Source organism: Medicago truncatula, chromosome 7 (assembly GCF_003473485.1).
Source record: "Medicago truncatula cultivar Jemalong A17 chromosome 7, MtrunA17r5.0-ANR, whole genome shotgun sequence".
NCBI lineage: Eukaryota > Viridiplantae > Streptophyta > Magnoliopsida > Fabales > Fabaceae > Medicago > Medicago truncatula.
This window is the reverse complement of record NC_053048.1, coordinates 10466061-10485030: the sequence shown is the minus strand read 5'-3', so window position 1 is coordinate 10485030 and position 18970 is coordinate 10466061. Positions and strand designations below refer to the sequence as shown.

At 33.5% G+C, this 18970-nt stretch overlaps 5 protein-coding genes across 5 annotated transcripts in view; 2 read left to right on the top strand and 3 right to left on the bottom strand.

Annotated features, from left to right (window-relative positions):
* The first annotated feature begins 206 nt into the window (after nt 1-206).
* Nucleotides 207-1506, top strand: LOC25497818 (ribonucleoside-diphosphate reductase small chain). Its single transcript, XM_013592539.3, has one exon. It carries the CDS (start codon nt 311-313, stop codon nt 1301-1303), a length of 993 nt encoding a protein of 330 aa, XP_013447993.2. The 5' UTR covers nt 207-310; the 3' UTR covers nt 1304-1506.
* A 224-nt stretch (nt 1507-1730) lies between these two features.
* LOC120577199 (uncharacterized) lies at nt 1731-7805 on the top strand. Its single transcript, XM_039828354.1, has 7 exons — nt 1731-1923; nt 2019-2059; nt 2880-2937; nt 5743-5836; nt 6530-6614; nt 6721-6786; nt 7446-7805. The coding sequence occupies exons 1-7, from the start codon at nt 1833-1835 to the stop codon at nt 7557-7559; spliced, it is 549 nt and encodes a 182-aa protein (XP_039684288.1). The 5' UTR covers nt 1731-1832; the 3' UTR covers nt 7560-7805.
* Nucleotides 7806-7961: 156 nt separating this feature from the next.
* On the bottom strand, nt 7962-8995 carry LOC25497816 (probable methyltransferase At1g27930). The gene has a single exon (XM_024769839.2). The coding sequence runs from the start codon at nt 8859-8861 to the stop codon at nt 7962-7964; it is 900 nt and encodes a 299-aa protein (XP_024625607.2). The 5' UTR covers nt 8862-8995.
* Nucleotides 8996-10090: 1095 nt separating this feature from the next.
* On the bottom strand, nt 10091-13259 carry LOC25497815 (zinc finger protein 511; the record flags this gene model as incomplete). Its single annotated transcript, XM_039828202.1, has 4 exons — nt 10091-10852; nt 11777-11975; nt 12846-12913; nt 13035-13259. Coding segments are annotated over 4 exons (861 nt in total), but the record flags the coding sequence as incomplete, so codon positions are not given.
* Nucleotides 13260-14329: 1070 nt separating this feature from the next.
* LOC25497813 (zinc finger protein 511) overlaps nt 14330-18970 on the bottom strand; it is a 65682-nt gene continuing 61041 nt past the window's right edge. The window contains exon 2 of the transcript XR_005643031.1: nt 14330-14685. The gene's annotated coding sequence lies outside the window, so the exon portion shown is untranslated. The remainder of the gene's footprint in view (nt 14686-18970) is intronic.

The window sequence follows — 18970 nt, the reverse complement described above, 5'->3', positions numbered from 1 at the left end:
TCCTTTTCTCTCCCCAAAATACCCTCCACCAGATTGCTCTCTTCCCAAACTACCCTTTCCCAAAATCTTCTCATCAAAGCTTCCCCAATTTCCTTTCAAAATTCACCCGCGTACTTTCCAAATCCAAAACCCCCCAAAAAATTTCAAATTCACCCGCTCCTATTTTCACAAAAAAAAAAATCCCTATTTAACCCCCTTCACTCTTCTTCATTCTCCATCAACAAACAAACCCTAAAATCTCTTCCTTCTCAAATAATCACTATTTTCATAATCACTTTTTTCTCTCAATTTCAATTTCCTAAAACCAAACATGCCTGCTTTTCCAGAAGAACCACTTCTCGCACCAAACCCAGACCGATTCTGCATGTTCCCAATCCAATACCCAAAAATCTGGGAAATGTACAAAAAAGCCGAAGCCTCATTCTGGACCGCCGAAGAAGTTGATCTTTCCTCCGATCTCAAGCACTGGAACAACCTCACAGACGGCGAACGCCACTTCATCTCTCACGTTCTTGCCTTCTTCGCCGCCTCAGACGGAATTGTCCTTGAAAATCTTGCCGGAAGATTCATGAAAGAAGTCCAAATCTCCGAAGCACGTGCCTTCTATGGTTTCCAAATTGCAATTGAAAACATCCATTCTGAGATGTACTCCCTTCTCATTGAAACATATATAAGCGATTCTGCTGAAAAGAATCGCTTATTTCATGCAATTGAGACAATTCCATGTATCGCGAAAAAGGCTGATTGGGCAATGAAATGGATTGATTCAAGCGATTCTTTTGCTGAAAGAATCGTTGCATTTGCTTGTGTAGAAGGAATTTTCTTCTCCGGAAGCTTTTGCGCGATTTTCTGGTTGAAAAAGCGCGGTTTAATGCCAGGGTTAACATTCTCAAACGAGCTTATTTCACGTGACGAAGGTCTGCACTGTGATTTTGCTTGTTTGTTATACTCACTTCTACAAAAGAAACTAACTTCAGAGCGTGTGAAGGAAATTGTATGCAATGCTGTTGAAATTGAACGTGAATTTGTCTGCGATGCACTTCCTTGCGCGTTGGTTGGGATGAATGGTGGATTGATGAGTACTTATATTGAGTTTGTTGCTGATAGATTATTGGGTGAACTTGGTTGTGAAAAGGTTTATAATGTTCAGAATCCGTTTGATTGGATGGAATTGATTTCGCTTCAAGGGAAAACAAATTTCTTTGAGAAGCGCGTTGGGGAGTATCAGAAAGCTTCTGTTATGAACAGCTTGAATGGGAATGGTGCTGCTGATTTTTGCTTTAGTTTGGATGAAGATTTTTAGATCATGAAAGAAATTAGGGTTATCTTGATTATCTAGTATATTTTTATTATATTTTTTTAAATTTTGAAATCTTGTTTAATTAATAATTTAGGGTTATGCTTATTTGTTTCTGAAACCATTTTATAATGGTTGAGTTCTTATGCATTCTTAGGTTTATTCTTTTATGATTATGGTCAATGTATAAATGCAGTTTCAAATTTTAATGAAATTTCGTTCTTCAGTTAAAATAATTGATGTTTATTTTTGTTTACTTGTGTGATTTAATGTTCTTTTATTATTATTATTTTAAGTTAAAATGGAATTTGACTGAATTTGTTCTTGATCATTAGTTAATTTGATTATGAATTAAACTGATTAAATTCAATTTCTTTTATGAAAAGAGCTCTATATATTTAATTATTTCTGTCAAATAAAAAGAACCAATATTTAATTTTTGAAAAGGATATAAAAGGTTATAAAAAAATGATATAGATAAGATTCGTTAAGCTTTGTTTGGCAGTGTGAAGGGTGTTCTTTTTGTGAATTGTTAATGGCTTCTGAAACTCAAAGCAGTGAAATGTTAACTAGGGAGCAGCTTTTTCATCTTTTTGAGCGATTCAGTGTTCTTACTTCACAACCTGGTACCTTAATTTTGTTTCACAGTTACTTTATCTTTATCTTTTTTAAATAATTGATTTTTACCGTTTCTGAATTAAGTTGTAATGTGATTTTGAAGATGTGAAGAAAAGGATTGTAGATGCTGTTTTGGATAAGCAGGTGAATTTCTTCTGGGTATTTTGTGTTGGGGGTTTATTTATGTTGTTTTTCCTATTTTCTGTGTTCTTCTGTTGGTATCTGAATTGGGTATAATTTAATTGGACAGTTCATCTTCAATGTTAGGTAAAATTTCTATCTGGGTTAGCATATATTCCAGTTTCCAGAAGATTCTTAATTTTTGTTTTATAAAAAGGGCCATGGGGGGTGATAAAAATATGCACATTTGATATAACTGGCTTGAATTCATTAACTTGTGACAGCTGAGCTGAGTAACTAGAACAATCTGTGTGTTTCCAGCTCTAAGTCTGCATTTGAAAATAATTGGTAATAGTCATAAACCAAACAGGGCAATGGTGTTAAGTGCTTGTTTACTCAAAAACGTTTTAAGTTTTTAATTGGTAATGGTAATGGTAATAAACCAAACAGGGCATAGTGTTAAGCGGTTGTTTTTGGCTAAAATGTGTTTTTTTTAGTTGCTAATGAGATGGAAGACTCTTATGTAGTGAATAATTGTGATAGAGAGAAAATAGAAGTATAAATAAAGAGAAAAGTGTTGAATCTGAATCTATATTTTATCATGTCTATTAGTTGAAGTGAAAATGAAAATACGAAACATGGAAAAAAATAGTTTTGGCTAGCATCTTTGTGTTTTAGTTGGCCATAGTTTTACGGACAGACTATTTGAATGCTTTTTTTGACAAGTCTATTTGAATGTCAGGTATCAAATGACTGTGCAAGTCGGTTTCACATTATACTTATGTTATGAAAGTCAATTTGTGATGTGTGGTGTTGTCATTTTTCTGGAACTACCGACGTGCAGGAAGCTGTTGCTGTAACCACTGCAATACAGGAAGAAATTTTTCTGGAGATGGGTGTTGGTATGTTTTTTGTACTGATATATATCCATTATTGGTGTGTGTATCTATAGATAGGATATTTCTTTTTTAGCAGTTAAACAGATATACAGATGATAAAATTTTGAACTGGTCATTGATGGATTGTGATGTAGTATTAGGTTTTTGAGGCAACAAACTGAGTTATAGCAGCCTCTTAAAGGCTTACAAACCTCCTCTTTATGTTGTATCTGCATCGACTAAATGTCCAGACCCTGTACGAGGCTTTATTCTCTCAACTGAATCTTTGGTTTTCCATGTATTCTTTGGTTCAAAAAATTCTTCTATTTCCTCCCCTAAGATTTCTTCGTATGTTTCTTTGTCAATTTCAAAGTTTGAGCTTGTCGTATTGGGGTACTCTGCATTAGTGTAGAAGCTCAAATTTATTTATGTGAAGCTTTATTGTAGTTCAAGTATTAGTTTGTGTTTACATGAATTTTAGTTTTGGGGATTTTTGGTTCTGCACAAATTACCCTTGACAGCACTTGAAGTAAAGGGTGGTTTCAGTTATCTACAGTTTAGTTCTGAACCTGTGATTTTGCTGATTAGCTTTAGTGGATTTAAACGGTGTTTTAATCAAAAGCTATTGTATTGAGATGAGCTGTGCTGGCTTGAGTTTTGGAAACAAAGCATTCAATTTTGAATAAGTAACGCATTTAAAGATAAATATGATGAAAGACAAGCGAAGTGCAAAAGATCCGATCACTACTTATACGGTTTAGGGTTTTCTGGTTTTTCTTGTCAATTATAATTTGCGATTTATGATCAAACACTGTTAGGCTGCATGTTCAGTAACAGATGAGTTCGAATTCCTTGATCCTGATATCAGGATGCCTGGAATGGTGTTAGGGACAGAAAATTTTGATAAGTTCCATGTTGCAGTGAATGCAATTGATGCAGTTTATGACAAATTGCAATACCAGATTATGTACTACTGGTATAAGGTTATAGAACACATATCATGACAGTAAAGTAAATTGAATTCTATTACTGAAAAGATAAGGGATAAACTTCCCTAGATCTGTTACAATTCCTCAAGTTCCCTCACTGCTTACTTTTATTGACTTATTTCCATCATATATGTAACTAACACCTAACTGTCACCAACAATCCCCCAGCTATTGGTTATGGGCACAACTAAAACTTCTGGCCTATTTCCATTAGTTCAGCTCTTCCATTTCTTTCTAACTCCAAACATTTTGAATCAAAGGCCTACTACTGTCAATTTCCCCTGAAACATTTCGTCTTGTCCTCAAAAGGGAGAATTGTTTTTTACGAAAGCTTTCACCTTTACATGAGGGAAGCTGCTCCCAGTGGGTTAAAAGCTCTGCTGCACTTGTGGAGAGTAATATGAGATTCAGAATCTTGCTCGCTTAGATTGTATTTCCGCTCCTCTGTTGAAACTGATGGTAGTGGACCTTGTTCTCTTCCTTGCCAAGGACCTTAGTCTTTATGATTGAATTTTGACATACACCCTGTTGGAAATTCCGCCTTAATTGGTGTTTGCCCTAGCTGCCTCATTTGCGGCATTTGGGTTGCCTTAATTGCAGCCTCCAACTCCTTTATTGTGTTGTGTGTGAGGGGGTGGGTTTAGTCCCGCAATGTCTAAAGACATGAACTAAACAGGGCATAGGAAGCTTGGACAATCTTCACCTTACAAGTCAATTTTTAGGGTTGACCAGTTAAGCTGCACACAAGCTTCATGTACTTAACAAGTCAATTTTTAGTTACATGGCTTTTGGTAAGCTATGTGTGGTCTACACCACTGAGGGGTGTACTTAACTAACTGATCAAGTTAGTGGAATAAGCTTAGTTAATATGATTCCAAACTGTTGGAGTGTTGACTTTAGCGTGCTGACATGGCCGGTAGGCTTGGTAAATATTCTGTCAAATTTCCAATCCGTGTGTAGCTAGATTTCCAAACCTTCGTCTGCACCTTCACCCAGTAGCTAGGAATGTACTCTACTGGTATGCTGAGATCTCTGACCAATTGCTGAGAAATAATTAAAGTTGTGGGTTTGCTTCACTATTCCACTGGTAATTAGGATTGTCACCGCACTTTTCAGAAAAGTACCCCAAAGTTTGAGTGCCCTCTTCGGAGTAAGCCCTACTATGCTTTGAATGGCCAACTTCACCATTTTCTCATTTAAAGAACTCGACTCCTTCATTTTGCTCTAGCTCCCCCCCTTCTACTCCCTCGAATTCTTCCTTCACAATCATCACCATGAAATGTTTTACAAACATGTGAAGGTGTGAATTTTTTTATCACAAGTGAAGCAGAGTTCCTCCTTCTGAAATAGATCAAATCCTCTTCGCCTTGTTCTTATTAGCCACTTCTCCTTTAGTACTGATTCTGCTGACATAATTTGTTACCCTACTAATGTTGGTAGCTTGGTTGCTAAGAGTTCCTTCACATGTCCATGTAGATCTTCCTGGTTCTTGATTAATGTTCTAAAGGATATTGTGGGGATAATGTATTGTTGATATTGATATATGCCCAAATCTGTTTTACATTTCTTTTTCTGTATTTTACATATCTGTTCTCTCTATTTTAGTTTGGGATAGCTGTGGGGTAAGTTGGGGCATTTTGATACTTGGATTGTTATACTTATATGCAGAATCTGTGTTATCATTTAATCAAGCTTTGTAGTAATTTATTTTGGCGACCAAGGCAATAGGTCTGCGGTTTTTTAACTACTATATCATTTTCTCAAGGATATCTTTTATTTAATATGTGTATTTATATATATATTTTGCCATTTATTTATTTATTTTTTGTTTATACAACAGACCCGGGATTTGGTATTTCATGTCTGGGAAAAATCAGTACTGTATATGAGAATGACCAAGATTTGGTGATTCAATTTTATAAATTTCTTGCCAAGTAAGTTCTCTCTATCTTTAACTCATAAGAATGTGTAGCATTAACTCATTTCTATCCCGTTATTTCTCTTCAATTCTTTGAGCAAGTCATGAATGCCAGTATATTTTCTAGCTCGACTGGCAATGAATGACATTGAAATCCCCATTATCACTCCTACTCACTAAGGCTTTTGTTTGGAAGAAGTTATCTAAGAAGCAGGGAATCAGCTCCCTAAGCAAGTATGACTAAAGGTGTGTCTACTGTCTAGGTCTCACAAAGAGCCTGGCACATCTGTTTTTGCTTCTGTTCTGTTGAGTGGAAGTGGGAAAGAGAGTTTTAGACTAAATTTCTGTGCAAAGTTACTTCTTTTTATCTATTTCACAGTAGGAGTTTCTTAATGTTTACGCTACATGCAAGGGACAGCACTTTCATTCTTTGAAGCCATAGAATCCTCATATTGGCTGGAATAAGTTTAATGTTTTTATCCATGCTGGAAAGTTTTGGAAAATCGTTGTGCGTAGTTATGATTATCTTTTATTTGTTTTAGTATTCTGATCAGTCTGTGTGTTCTAGCGAAAGCACCTCAATCTTTCGGAGTTATCTATAGTCTGTTTTCTCATTCTAGACTTTTTCTCCTATTACACAAAAAAGGATTAGCAAGCCGTTTTTTAATGCAACAAGGGCCTTATACTAAGAATTATGATGAAATGTCAGAGAAGAGATGGCCTGCGATGAAGCAGAACTTGGAGAAGAAGAATTTGCAGAAAAAATGCGCCATCAACAAAACTTACAGGAACATGTAAGATTTTGAACTTTATGTTGAACTTTTCTGTACTTACATGTGTACACTTAGATAGAGATGCCGCAGCAATATTGTCACTAATATCGATAGTAAATCTTCACAGCAACTAGAGATGCTGAAGCACATGCGCAAGTTTAACTTGGATGATCAATCTGCCATCCTTGAGAAGGTGAACACTAGTCTTCAAATTCCAAGCACTTTCTTGAATTATGGATTATCCAACAGTCATAGTCAATTAACGCAGAAATCTGTCTTTTGGTTGCTGTCATTTTATATCATATTATTGCATGGTTTTAGATTTTGGTCCACAAGTATCAAATGCTTCTCTGATGGTTTACAAGTTCTGTGAATGGGTCTTAAAATATTACTTAGATGTAAGCGTGATTAGTAATGGGACAAGTCTGCTAGGATTTGTTTGGATTTGTTCATTTGGGTTTCATAGTTCAGTTAGGGTCTGTTTGGATCGACTTATTTAAGCTTATCTAGTGCCATAAGAACTTGTGGTACTCTTTGGGAGAACTTATGCAATAGCTTTAGACATGTTCATAAGCGGTTTTCAACGTATTTCCATAAGCTTTTAAGAATAGTTTATGAAAACAATTTACAGTTTATATGAAAACAGTTTGACTTTATTTCTATCTTGTTATAGAAATAACTTGTACATTAGTACTTACATGATATTCAAATATTTCAACTTGGTTTAGCTTACTAACTTTGCAGATAGTTTCACAGCTTGACAATATTTCTGCATGAGTTTTTCTTGCTGAAAATTATGTAACAAGTTAAAGTTGTTGAAATGAAAACAAATTAATTCGATGAATTTTCCAGTTGCACCAGCAGATGGAAAATGGGAATTATGAAAGTGAGACATCCATTTTGTCAGCTGAGGAGATTGAAGAGATAGTTCAAAGGAAGGTTACCCCTCTGTTTAGCCCAAGTTAGACCCAGAATCTGCCCTTCGGTTATATCATGTTAAGAGTTACCTTATTCCAAGTGTAATTAAGTATCATGTGTTACTTCACCTATCAGCCAAATGCATATTATTCCACGATGTGTTGTTGTATTATTACTTCACTTCATTTAGACTTCTTACTTCTAGAATCTGAGGAAGCAGAGTTTGTAGTATGTGATGCATTTTGCATTGGTTTAGCCCAATTTATGATGATACTATGAGGTTGTTGCACTCAATCTTGGGGCATGTCATAATATGATATATCTCAATATTTGTATTGTCGTAAAAAATTGTATAAACATTACTTTGTTTTTCACAATTAAAAACGTTAGAAGACAGCAAATGTTAGAACAAACTCTTCAAAGAAAAAAATAAATTAACAATACAACTATTCATGCACAAAATCCAAGTGCAGTATCAGTAACATTTACAGCAGGTGGAATAACAAAATGCCAAAGTCTCCTAATACCACCAACTCTATATTTCATGCACAAAAACTCCTTAGCATAAAGTTTCTCAACCTCCCTATCCACATCATGAAGAAACACATGCGTCACACCGGCTTTTTTCCTCCCACGCGCCATCACTGCCGCGGAATATATCACCCCCATCCTCCCCGGAGCCGAGGGAAAATATCCCCTTGGTGCATCGATCATAATCACATCCCAATCCCGATCGTACACCTCTTTTGGCAGCTCGCCCAATGCAAGCCTACACCGACGATCATCTTTTAGTGGGTGACTGTCTGCGGTGATGCCACCACAATCCTTCTTGTAGGATGAGAGAAGTGCTTTAGCCTCACTGAGGCGCGTGTTATAACGCACGGTATGTGCACGTAGGACAGGAAAGCGTTTGAAGGCAGAAATGGTCCACTTAGGATCTTCTTCGAGATATAGCGTGATGCCACGTGGATTAAACGAATCCCACATGAGCGCGTCGTGACCAATTCCAAACACGAGAAAGTTGCATGGCGCTAGGGATTGTAACACGTCGAATGGTCTTCGGATCTCACCTTTAGACAATTGGGGAATGTCACCCGTCGTTGCATAGTGGAAGATTGTCACGAGAGGGATAGCCGAAATGTGGAATTCCTCGGCGATGATGGTTTGGGCTGTCGTGAGGGATCCAGCCGTGGAGCATAAGTGTGTGGGATCTGAATACCAGGAATAGAACAAGAAGAGGATGGTGGCTGCTGCAGTTATTGCTATGACGTAGAGATAACATTGGTTGTTGAAATGGGATGTGTTTGGGTGTTTCTTTTTATGGAATGATTTTGGAATTAAAGATTGCATAATGTTGATGAGTGTGTTGTGTTGGATGAATATTTGAGTATGGTGAGGTTTGAATGAGTGAGTAATGTGATGATGGAGAAACGATGCATGGAGATGAAAACCAATTTCTTAGGTGTTAAGAGTTAGAAGTGGCACTTTTTTGTGATGGTTATGACTTTTTTCTAAAATTACCTTCATTTAGACATTGTCACCTTAATTTGTGAGATGAATAATTTTTCAAGAAAAATATTTCAATACTTAATTTTATAACTTTAGTTTAAATATGTTTTATATTCCTATAAATATTTTAATCAATTTATATTCTCTCTCTGTGCACGGCCTAAAAGTATCAATTTTTTGTAAAATATGAAGGCAAATAATTTGGTAATTTTTTTAGAGACTAAACTCAAATAACATAGTACAACTACTTGAGCTATGCCTATATGAACAATTAGTCCACTCAAATGATGTAAGAGACACCAAAGTGATAGTTGAACAAAGCAAAAGAAAACTGTATAAATAAATAAGATGAAGAAAAAATATTACTGCTGAATCAAGTTAGTATATGAATTTCAAAGTTGACTTAGCATTGCTGGTCACAGAGGGCAAAGTTGAACCATGGCATCAGACATGAATTGAATTAAAAACAATGGTAAAAATAGTGGATTGTTTCCCCCTCGATTTTAAAACTCGTATGTAATAGGGAAAAATAAAGTCAATTTTTTTTTTTGCGTAATCCAAAAATTGTCTGCGCACAAAGATTAATCCCTCGAGTCAGAAGGAATCATAATGAGTGGCAAAACTCTCCCTCAAGAGATTTTAGAATGCATCATTTCAACAATTGGGTTCGAACTCACGACCTCTGGTTAAGTTCAAAGAGATATATTATCATCTCATCCAAGTGATATTGGGTTGAAAATAAAACCAATGACGACCGTCATTTTAATATATATTAAAAAAATATCCAATATATCCACATTATGATCCTAAATTATCCTTTAGTTAAAGTTCTAAGATTAATTATATTTACTTCATTACTTAAAAAAAATATTAATCATAGTTAACTTTGGAATTACAAAATAAATTAGTAATACTTTTTTTTGAAGGAAAAATAAATTAGTAATACTTATTAATTAGGAATATATTTAAAAAATAATAAATATATATAGTAATTTGAGAATGGACACATATTAGGTAGTATAGTGGTAACCTCTTGTAAGAATATAAGAATGCTGAAATTAACAGGAGTATTAATCACAATAAATGTCAACAAGAAGATGGCACCATTTGCAAAGCTTGGTATTTATTTGCAAAGACAGACAAACATACAAAAAGCTGTAAGAGTGATTTCTTTCAACTATAATAACAGACTTGTTATGCACCAAAGAGAATATAAGCTAAACAGAACAACATCACTCTAAATAGAAACTCAAAAACTCCACATAATTAGCATATATAATTTGCATGGGCTCAAAACCTATGTTAGTGACACTTACATAATAAAAGCATGCTGTTATTACATCCTCCAGCACGATTCTATTTTCTGATCTTCAACCCTGGTATCGAGCAATTTTACAACGGGACAGCATCCGAAGATTGATGATTAAGCAATCACATTAATGCAGATTGATTCAAGTGTAAGCTTATTTCTTAGTAACAGATGAGCCTGAGTTAGATCCCTTCCCACGCTGAACAGCTCGAGGGACAAATGACATGCCTTTGGTGTTACGGCGACCAAAGCTGATAGAGGAAGGAGCGGTGTCTGAAGTATTTAATCTAGATACTGCTGAAACGAGGTCATCCATAGCTGCATTTTCCACTTCCATCATTCCTGAAGTATCCTCCTTTTGAGAAGGCTTTTTGCGTTGAGACTTTATCCTGTGTTTCTTTGAAGGAAGAGCCTTCTTGAAAAACTCGAATGACGTCGGGAATTTATGCTTGTCAACTAGATGGTGCTGCCTACTTTTGTAGCTTTTGAATTTCAAACCGCAACCTTCCACTAAGCATTCATACTATATGACAAAGACATAAGAACCATGTTATAGAGATTGTCATGGGTCACCTAATAGAGAAAATTCATATGTAAATCCAAAAAAGTAATAAGTTAGCTTCGATTACACAACAAGAACAACTACAGAGGCGATCAAAGCCTTTTCTCATCAGTTCGGGGTTAGTTACATGAATCAAATGACATCATAATATCCATATCGTTAATTATCTATAACGATAGACCATTTACTCTGAAATCCTTCTTAATGATTTGACCTATAGCTTTCTATGGTTTCCCTTTACCTCTTACTATTGGACTATCTTCCATTTGGTCTACCTTCTGACAAACTCAACTATGAGCTTTAAACATAAAATAAAATAGTAAATAAAAAGGACGTAAGAAAGAAATTCATTAACATGGGTTGTTATTAGTTATTACGGCGATTGTTACTACGTAGAGATAACATGGGTTGTTGGAATGTGGTGTGTTTGGGCGTTTCTTTTTGTGGAAAGGTTATTGGAATGATTTTGAAATCAAAGATTGAGTGTATTATTAATTCTCTAGTGACTGAACATTTGATTCCAAATCCTTCTTAATGGGTTGGCCTATAGTTTTCTCTGGTTTCGCTTTACCACTAACTAATAATGGACTATCTTTGCTTTGATCTACCTTCTAACAAACTCAACTATGAGCTCTAAACATTAAATTAAATAGAAGACAGAAAGGATGTAATAAAGGAAAAAAGATATTCTGAACATTGTCTGAAATGACCAAATTGTAAAAAAGGTCTTTCTTGTTGCAATCTTTAAGATTTTAAATTAAGGTAGGAAAAAACATGAGTACTTCACTGTAAAGAAATTTGAAGAAACAAAAAGCAAAATTGAATATCTTACAACTACCATGTCATTAAATTAAATCATATTCAGAGTTTAGAAATGTACACTACCATGTCATAGCCACGAGCAACTTTTGCCTGAAAGAAAGAATCATGAGCTTCGGATACATGTAGGCTGAGCAAACGTGATGTGGGGTAGACTCTAGAACACACAGAACAGGATGCAGTATGTCTTGCATTATAGTGATTTTCAAAATCCTCAATTGAAGCCAAACGCGCTCCACACCCAGCAATGGGACAGAAGACTTCCCTGCACATAGCAATATGTTACAAAATGAGGCGTGTATGCTACCATTTTATAAGTATAAATTCAAAGCCAAAGATTAACTTCTACGAAAAATCACAATCTTCAATAAACATGAGGCCATGTTTGAATTCGCGGTAAGTTTGGCAAAATTACAACATGTCACCGTTATGTTGATATAAGATACACTTTGGAGCTTCAACAAAATCGCGATGCCATTATGATTTCGTCAAACTCATCGTTATTTTAAACATACAATGTGGTAACACCAATCAAAATGTGTTTTTCCACATAAATGATTATAGATATAAAGTAAACATTTTCAAGAACTATAAGAAAGGTCTTTCACTAAGAAGCAAGTACTATAACTAGAAATAACAATCCATCATTAACTGTTCTCAATGGGTAATGATCTCAACAACTTCTATCAAACATCAGCTGAAGTTTGAGTAGGACCTAATAACAGTGCATTAAATTAGCACGCCTTATTCTAATGCGTACTCCTTCTGGTCACATTTATAAGCAACATTTACTTCTTACGATTCATTAAACAAACGATGTATTTGGACTGTATTATACTCTTGATACATCAGTTATTTAATGAATCTGGAAAAGCAAAAGTTGCTTATAAATATGACCGGAGGGAGTATTATTTTGGTCTTAACTCTTAATATTCTAGTTCTCGAGAAAACGGGACTCTTAATATTATACTCTGATCGATTCGTTCTTAACTGAAGCTTATTAACCACTAGAGCACAATCATAATGTATTTTTTTAAAACCGAAATTGAGAGGTCATATAAGCCACATTAATCGAGAATATAAATTCAAATACTATTACAATTAAGAATATGAAGAAGAAAAAAAACATCAATACCTTCCATCTTCTTGTATAAAATCCTCAAGCTGTTCCTTCTCTTGTGTTAATTCAAATTCCAACGCAACCTTCTCAAATTAAAACGCAAGTTACAATTCTCATTTCAAAACAAAAACTAAAAAAAAAAAAAAATAGCATAAAACAAGAAACAGTTTGAATGAAATAAAAAAGAAGATTAAAAATAAGAACCTGTTTGACAAGAAGTTCTCGTTCGAGGTTACCGATAGCGAAGAAAGGTGAATCAGGTTGGAACTTACGAGAAATGGGTTTCCAGAATGGAAAATTTGAATCCTGATTTTGATTTTCCAATTCCATGGTTAGTTCAAGAAGAAGAAGAAGAAAAAGAAGAAGAAGAACAAGTGATTCTGACAAAGAAAATGAGTTTGGATTTGTTTCAATTTTTTGAATGAAAATTTGGATTTATGGATACGGTGTAACCCGTTTATTTACGGGTCATTAGTTTGCTGAAGAGCCCCTGCATTCTTCAAATTCAATTAAAACACACATCGCAAGTTAAGGAAATGTTAATTTGTACCTTTAAGACACAAGTTCAAAAGCTAAGGAAAAGGATAGAAGTATTTTCTTGGAACTTGTGCATTCAATATTGTAAAAGTTTAATAATTAAATTTTTTAATACAAGATTTATTTCTTATTGGCAAATGTTAACTTGTGCCCTAAGGGTGCAAGTTAACATGACACTAAAATTTAACGACCACGAAAAAAACACCAGTTAAAGTTAGTTCCCATAAGTTGAGTAAGTTCTTTTTAGGTGTCTCTAAAATAATTTTTTTATTGCAAAATGTTACTATGTTTTTCCTACGAATAATCTTTCAACGAAAACCACCTGAATTTTGGTTGACTTTTTTTGTTGACTTTTATTAAATAAAGTATATGTATGTATTCTTGTTTTTCGGTTTGTAGGATATAGCAAAGTTGATTTCTTTTTGTTAAAATTTAAAGCCTCAATTTTTAACTCATCAACATTTTAATCTCAGCTCAAATCTGTTGAACTACCCAATCCTCCGGTGGTAAAGTCTCGGGTTTTCGGATGAACGTGTTTAGTCTAATAATATTGACGTTGTCATTTGACCTCAATTCATTTGTATCTTGAATGTGCGGTAAAAAGTTTTATGTACGATTTTCTTTGAATCGATTTATCAAAGAAAAGCATAATGCAATTTCTAAATCTCACTTTTGAGTTTATTGGAATAACTGGTGCCATTCAATTGAAAAATGTATATATTATCACAAACATCATTGCAACATCACAGGTTGCTATTGCTAATAAAAATTTAGTATAGTGTCAATGAACCATGAGATATTCATGGACAAAGTTGAAGGATCAGAGAACAATGCAGCGAGAAGTTGTCAAACATGCATAGACAGACCTACTGCATGTTCCCTGAAACTTTTAAACTAAGTTAATTAAGAACAAATAGATGGATTGAGTTTATAGTTTCAACAAATAACAACATTGAAGAAGGTGTTTGCAAAGTATAGCTTTAATTATAAAATACAGAAAACAAATTACAACTGCATTTCAGTCAACATGAAATTTACCAAATATCTACTTCAATCAACATCATAGAAAATGGTCAGGTCACAATTATGTTATAAGCAAACATAGTTATTTGAAATTATGAACAAAACAGGAAGCTTTCATAAAACTGGAAAGCTTGATTTAAAATATATTCAGACGATGCACTTTATAGTGTATGGACATAAAGAAAAACAATCGGAAAATTTCCGCAATTTTGTAGTTTTAGTACACTCCTAACATCCATGCAACAGCACTGAGAATAGCTTATGCTTCCTTCCTTATTCCGAAAGAAGAAAATATCTGCAAATAAAGTACAATTTTCAGGTTATTGTTATTTCAGCAGTAGCCTAAAATAAATATTCATTTGTAATTCAACTTGAACATATAATATTCATTTCCAATATCACTCACTCAATACATTAATTGCTTTCAGAGAACATTATGATGTGTTCATCCCTTACCCATGTATTGTAAGCCAAATAGAGAGACTTCAATTGAGGGTATACACCAAAATCCGGCAAAGAATCAGAATTGTCTAAACTCTTACTCCCTATATTTTCCATTTTGATCTCACTAAGTGAAGGACAATTCCTCATCGAGGTCATCGTAAAAGAAGGCTGGGACGGATGTCTGTTAAAAAGTAGATAGAGAGTGATAATCGAAGAGGAACTGTTTGGAGACAAGGGATAGAGGATGAATCTGAATATCAATTCCCAACATTCGTCAGGTAAATCTGAAGAAACAATTTGTTGTCATGATTTCGTAGAAGAACTTCTCTTCCTTTTCATTTTCATTTTCATTGTGGATGTATGTGAAATTAGGGTTTGGAAAATCACGATTCTACCGCTTTTCAATTAAACGATGTCGTTTTCTCCACCATGTTCTCATTTATTTTACAGAAATTCTAACCAAAACGTGTTTAAATCATTTTTTTTAGAGGGTGTTTAAATCATTTTATGATTTTTTTTTTTGATAGATAGACGAAATGACAAAGCCATTATAAACTCACATACACAAGTGGAGGTACCAGAGTTCGAACCCGGTCATGGCATCCGGCCTAACAATTTCGGCATTTTATCAGTTGAGCTAGGACTTCTTGATCATTTTATGATTCTTAATTCTTAACCATCATTTCTATATTTTTTAATTTGTTATATATTTCTTTTTTTTTTTTTGTCAAAAAAATAAAACAATGTAAAAAGCACCTTTGTTCAATGGACCCGGATCCTCTCCTGCTACGTGATCTAGACCATTAATTTCAATCAAATATTGCAGTCAACAACATTGATTAATTGTTGGATGGTGGAGATTAGAGGTGGCATGGTTCGGTTAACCTAAAAAATCGAACCGAACCGAACCGAAATTTTCAAATGGTTCGGGAAAACCGAACCGAACCGTTTCAGGTATGGAGCTAACCGAACTGAACCATAGTTATGGTTCGGTTAACCGTTTTCTTATCTATGAACCGAACCGAACCGAAATACCGAATCAAAATCAATATTTTGAACCAAAATGTATTTTTTTTTATCCTTTTGTGAATTTAATTGTGTTTTTTTATCCAAAAGGCAAAATATTTTTTTATTTACTTTTTTTTAAGAATATAATTTTTTTTTATTAATATTATTATTACACAAACACAGTAAAATAATAATAAGTTTAATGCAAAATATATTAAGAAATAAAAATTATACTATGAAAATTATTATCGATTATTTTTTGAAAGATATGAAGTAATAATAATATAGATTAAACTAATGTAATATATAAGATTAAACACGGTAAAAAAATATGTATTAATAATTACTTTCGCGGTTAGTTTGCTTCGTATTTGAAACAATTTACAACGATATCTTTTTAAAAATAGCTTACTCAAAACCGCTTATTTTATGCAAAACACCTTATTTTGAAAAATAGCTTATTCAAAACAGCTTATTTTATGAAAATACCTTATTTTAAAAAAAAAAAACAGCTTATTCATAACAGCTTATTTGATAAACAACTTATTTTCTGAAAAACAACTTATTTTAAAAACAACTTATTAAAACAGCTTATTCAAAACATTTCTTTTATGAAAAACAGCTTATTCAAAAAATCTTATTTTATTAAGTTGTTCAAAACAACTTATTTTATGCAACTTAATCAAAACAACTTATTTTATGCAAAACAACTTATTCAAAACAACTTATTTTATGCAAAACAACTTATTTTAAAAAATAGCTTATTTAAAATAGCTTATTTTATGCAAAACACCTTATTTTTAAAAACAGCTTATTCAAGCAGCTTATTTTATGAAAACAACTTATTTTAAAACAGCTTATTCAAAACAACTTATTTTATTCAAAACATGTTTTGAATAAGTTGTTTTTTGAAAATAAGCTGTTTTGAAAATAAGGCGTTTTTCATAAAATAAGTTGTTTTTTTAAAATAAGCTATTTTGCATAAAATTAGCTGTTTTTTTTTAAAATAAGTTGTTTTCATAAAATAAGCTGTTTTGAATAAGTTTTTTTTTTTATATAAAAAAAAAGCTATTTTGCATAAAATAAGTTGTTTTTTTAAAAGAAGTTGTTTTCATAAAATAAGCTGTTTTTAAAATAAGGTGTTTTGCATAAAAAAAAAGCTTATTAAAATAAGCTATTTTAAATAAGTTGTTTTTTTGGAAAGATCCAGCAAAGAGTTCAAGTGGTTCGGTTCGGTTTAAGATGGTTCGGTTATGGTTCAAGAACTGTTAATAAATTAACGGTTCGGTTCGTGAACCATTATGATGGTTCGGTTCGGTTCGTGGTTCTTTTTGCCCACCCCTAGTGGAGATGAAAGAGCAGGACAAAAGGCATGAGAGAAAGGTTGTTCAATGTTCACCTCTATATTTCTTCAGAGAAGTTTAAGGCCAATTTTTGGATAAATTGCTTTTTACTTTTCCTTTTATTTCAATAAATGATTTTCACATATATTTAATTTTTTATTTTTGAAATTTCGTCGTCTTAGTACAACATTTGATTTGTTGGTCGGTCTTGATGCAAAGTTGTTTTTACTTTTCCTTCTTGTTTCGGTGTCATTTCAGTTCAAATCGACATATTAACTCTAAGACAGTGCAATTCAATAAATGATGTTATCGTCTTCAACTTTATTCAAAAAGATAAGTAGAGTTTCATTGGATTCATTCATTCTGCATAAAAATATTTTTCCGATGCTAAATAAGAAAATTGATTCAATTGACAGATTCATGGTGCTTCAACATTTAAAAAATCGTAAAATTTAATATTTAACTTGCATAAAACACATCACTCCATGCTTGATAGATTTTCCAAAATTTGAATTAGCTAGATATATATTTGCTTGCAGTGAACACAATGCCTATGTAGGGGACACTTACAAGCCCAAGTGAGAGCACAAAAGGATATAATTTAAAAGCTTGCTGTTATTACATCATCAACATAATTCTATTTACCGATCTTCGACTTAATCAACTACTTCAACTTTGGGAAAGAAGACATCCACATGGATCATGCAACGGGATAACATCCGAAAATGATCATTCAGCAAACAAGAATGCAAATTGATTTGAATGAAGCATGTTATCTTTTTGTAACGGAAAAACCCTAGTTTGATCCCTTTCCATACTGAAAAGCTCGAGGGACAAATGACATGCCTTTGGTGTTACGGCAACCAGAGCTAATAGAGGAAGGAGTTGAGTCCAAAGTATTCATTCTAGAGACTGAAACAAGGTTATCTATGGCTGCATTTTCCACTTCTATCATTCCTGAAGTATCCTCCTTATGAGAAAGTTTTTTGCGTTGACACTTTACTCTCTGTTTCTTTGAAGGCTGAGACTTTTTGAAAAAACTCGAATGATATGTCGGGAACTTATGCTTGTTAACCAGATGCTGCTGCCTACTTTTGTGGCTTTTGAATTTCAAACCGCAACCTTCCACTAAGCATCATACTATATGACAAAGACATAAGAACCATGTTGAAGAGATTGTCACCTAATAGAGAGATTTCATATTTTAACGCCAAAAAGTAACATGCTAACTATAATACACAGCAACAACGACCATTCCTTTTCTCATAATAAGGTGAGGTGAGTTACATGAATCACATGAAATCATAATATCGCTGTTATTAGTTATCTATAACGGTAGACTGTTTAATTCCAAATCATTTCGTGTATCTTTTTACAAACCCAATTATGAGCTCTAAACAATCAAATTGTAAAAAAGAACAGAATATTGTTCAAAATAACTGAATTGTAAGCATGGTCTTTCTTGTTGCAATTTGTAAGATCTTAAATCTAAGGAAGAAAAAATAGGTGACTACTTTACTAAGGAAATTTGAAGAATCCAAAAGCTAAGTTCAATATCTTACAACAAAGAGAAGAAACATCCAACTAGTTAATTCTTCAATTACAAACTGAAGTGTATGATAGAAGCAATAGTATATAAAATTGTTTCATGACATCACATTGAATCATATTTAGAGCTTAGACATACACACTACCATGTCATAGGTACACACAACTTTTGCCTGAAAGTAAGAATCAAGAGCTTCGGATACATCATGTATGCTGAGCAAACATGGTGTTGGGTAG

Excerpts from the sequence above, each read along its gene's own strand:
- LOC120577199 (XM_039828354.1), top strand. The coding sequence starts at position 1,833 with ATGGCTTCTGAAACTCAAAGCAGTGAAATGTTAACTAGGGAGCAGCTT. Across the intron at positions 2,938-5,742 it reads TTTTCTGGAGATGGGTGTTG|ACCCGGGATTTGGTATTTCA; the intron begins GTATGTTTTTTG and ends TTTATACAACAG. Across the intron at positions 6,787-7,445 it reads AATCTGCCATCCTTGAGAAG|TTGCACCAGCAGATGGAAAA; the intron begins GTGAACACTAGT and ends TGAATTTTCCAG.
- LOC25497818 (XM_013592539.3), top strand. The coding sequence starts at position 311 with ATGCCTGCTTTTCCAGAAGAACCACTTCTCGCACCAAACCCAGACCGA.
- LOC25497816 (XM_024769839.2), bottom strand. The coding sequence starts at position 8,861 with ATGCAATCTTTAATTCCAAAATCATTCCATAAAAAGAAACACCCAAAC.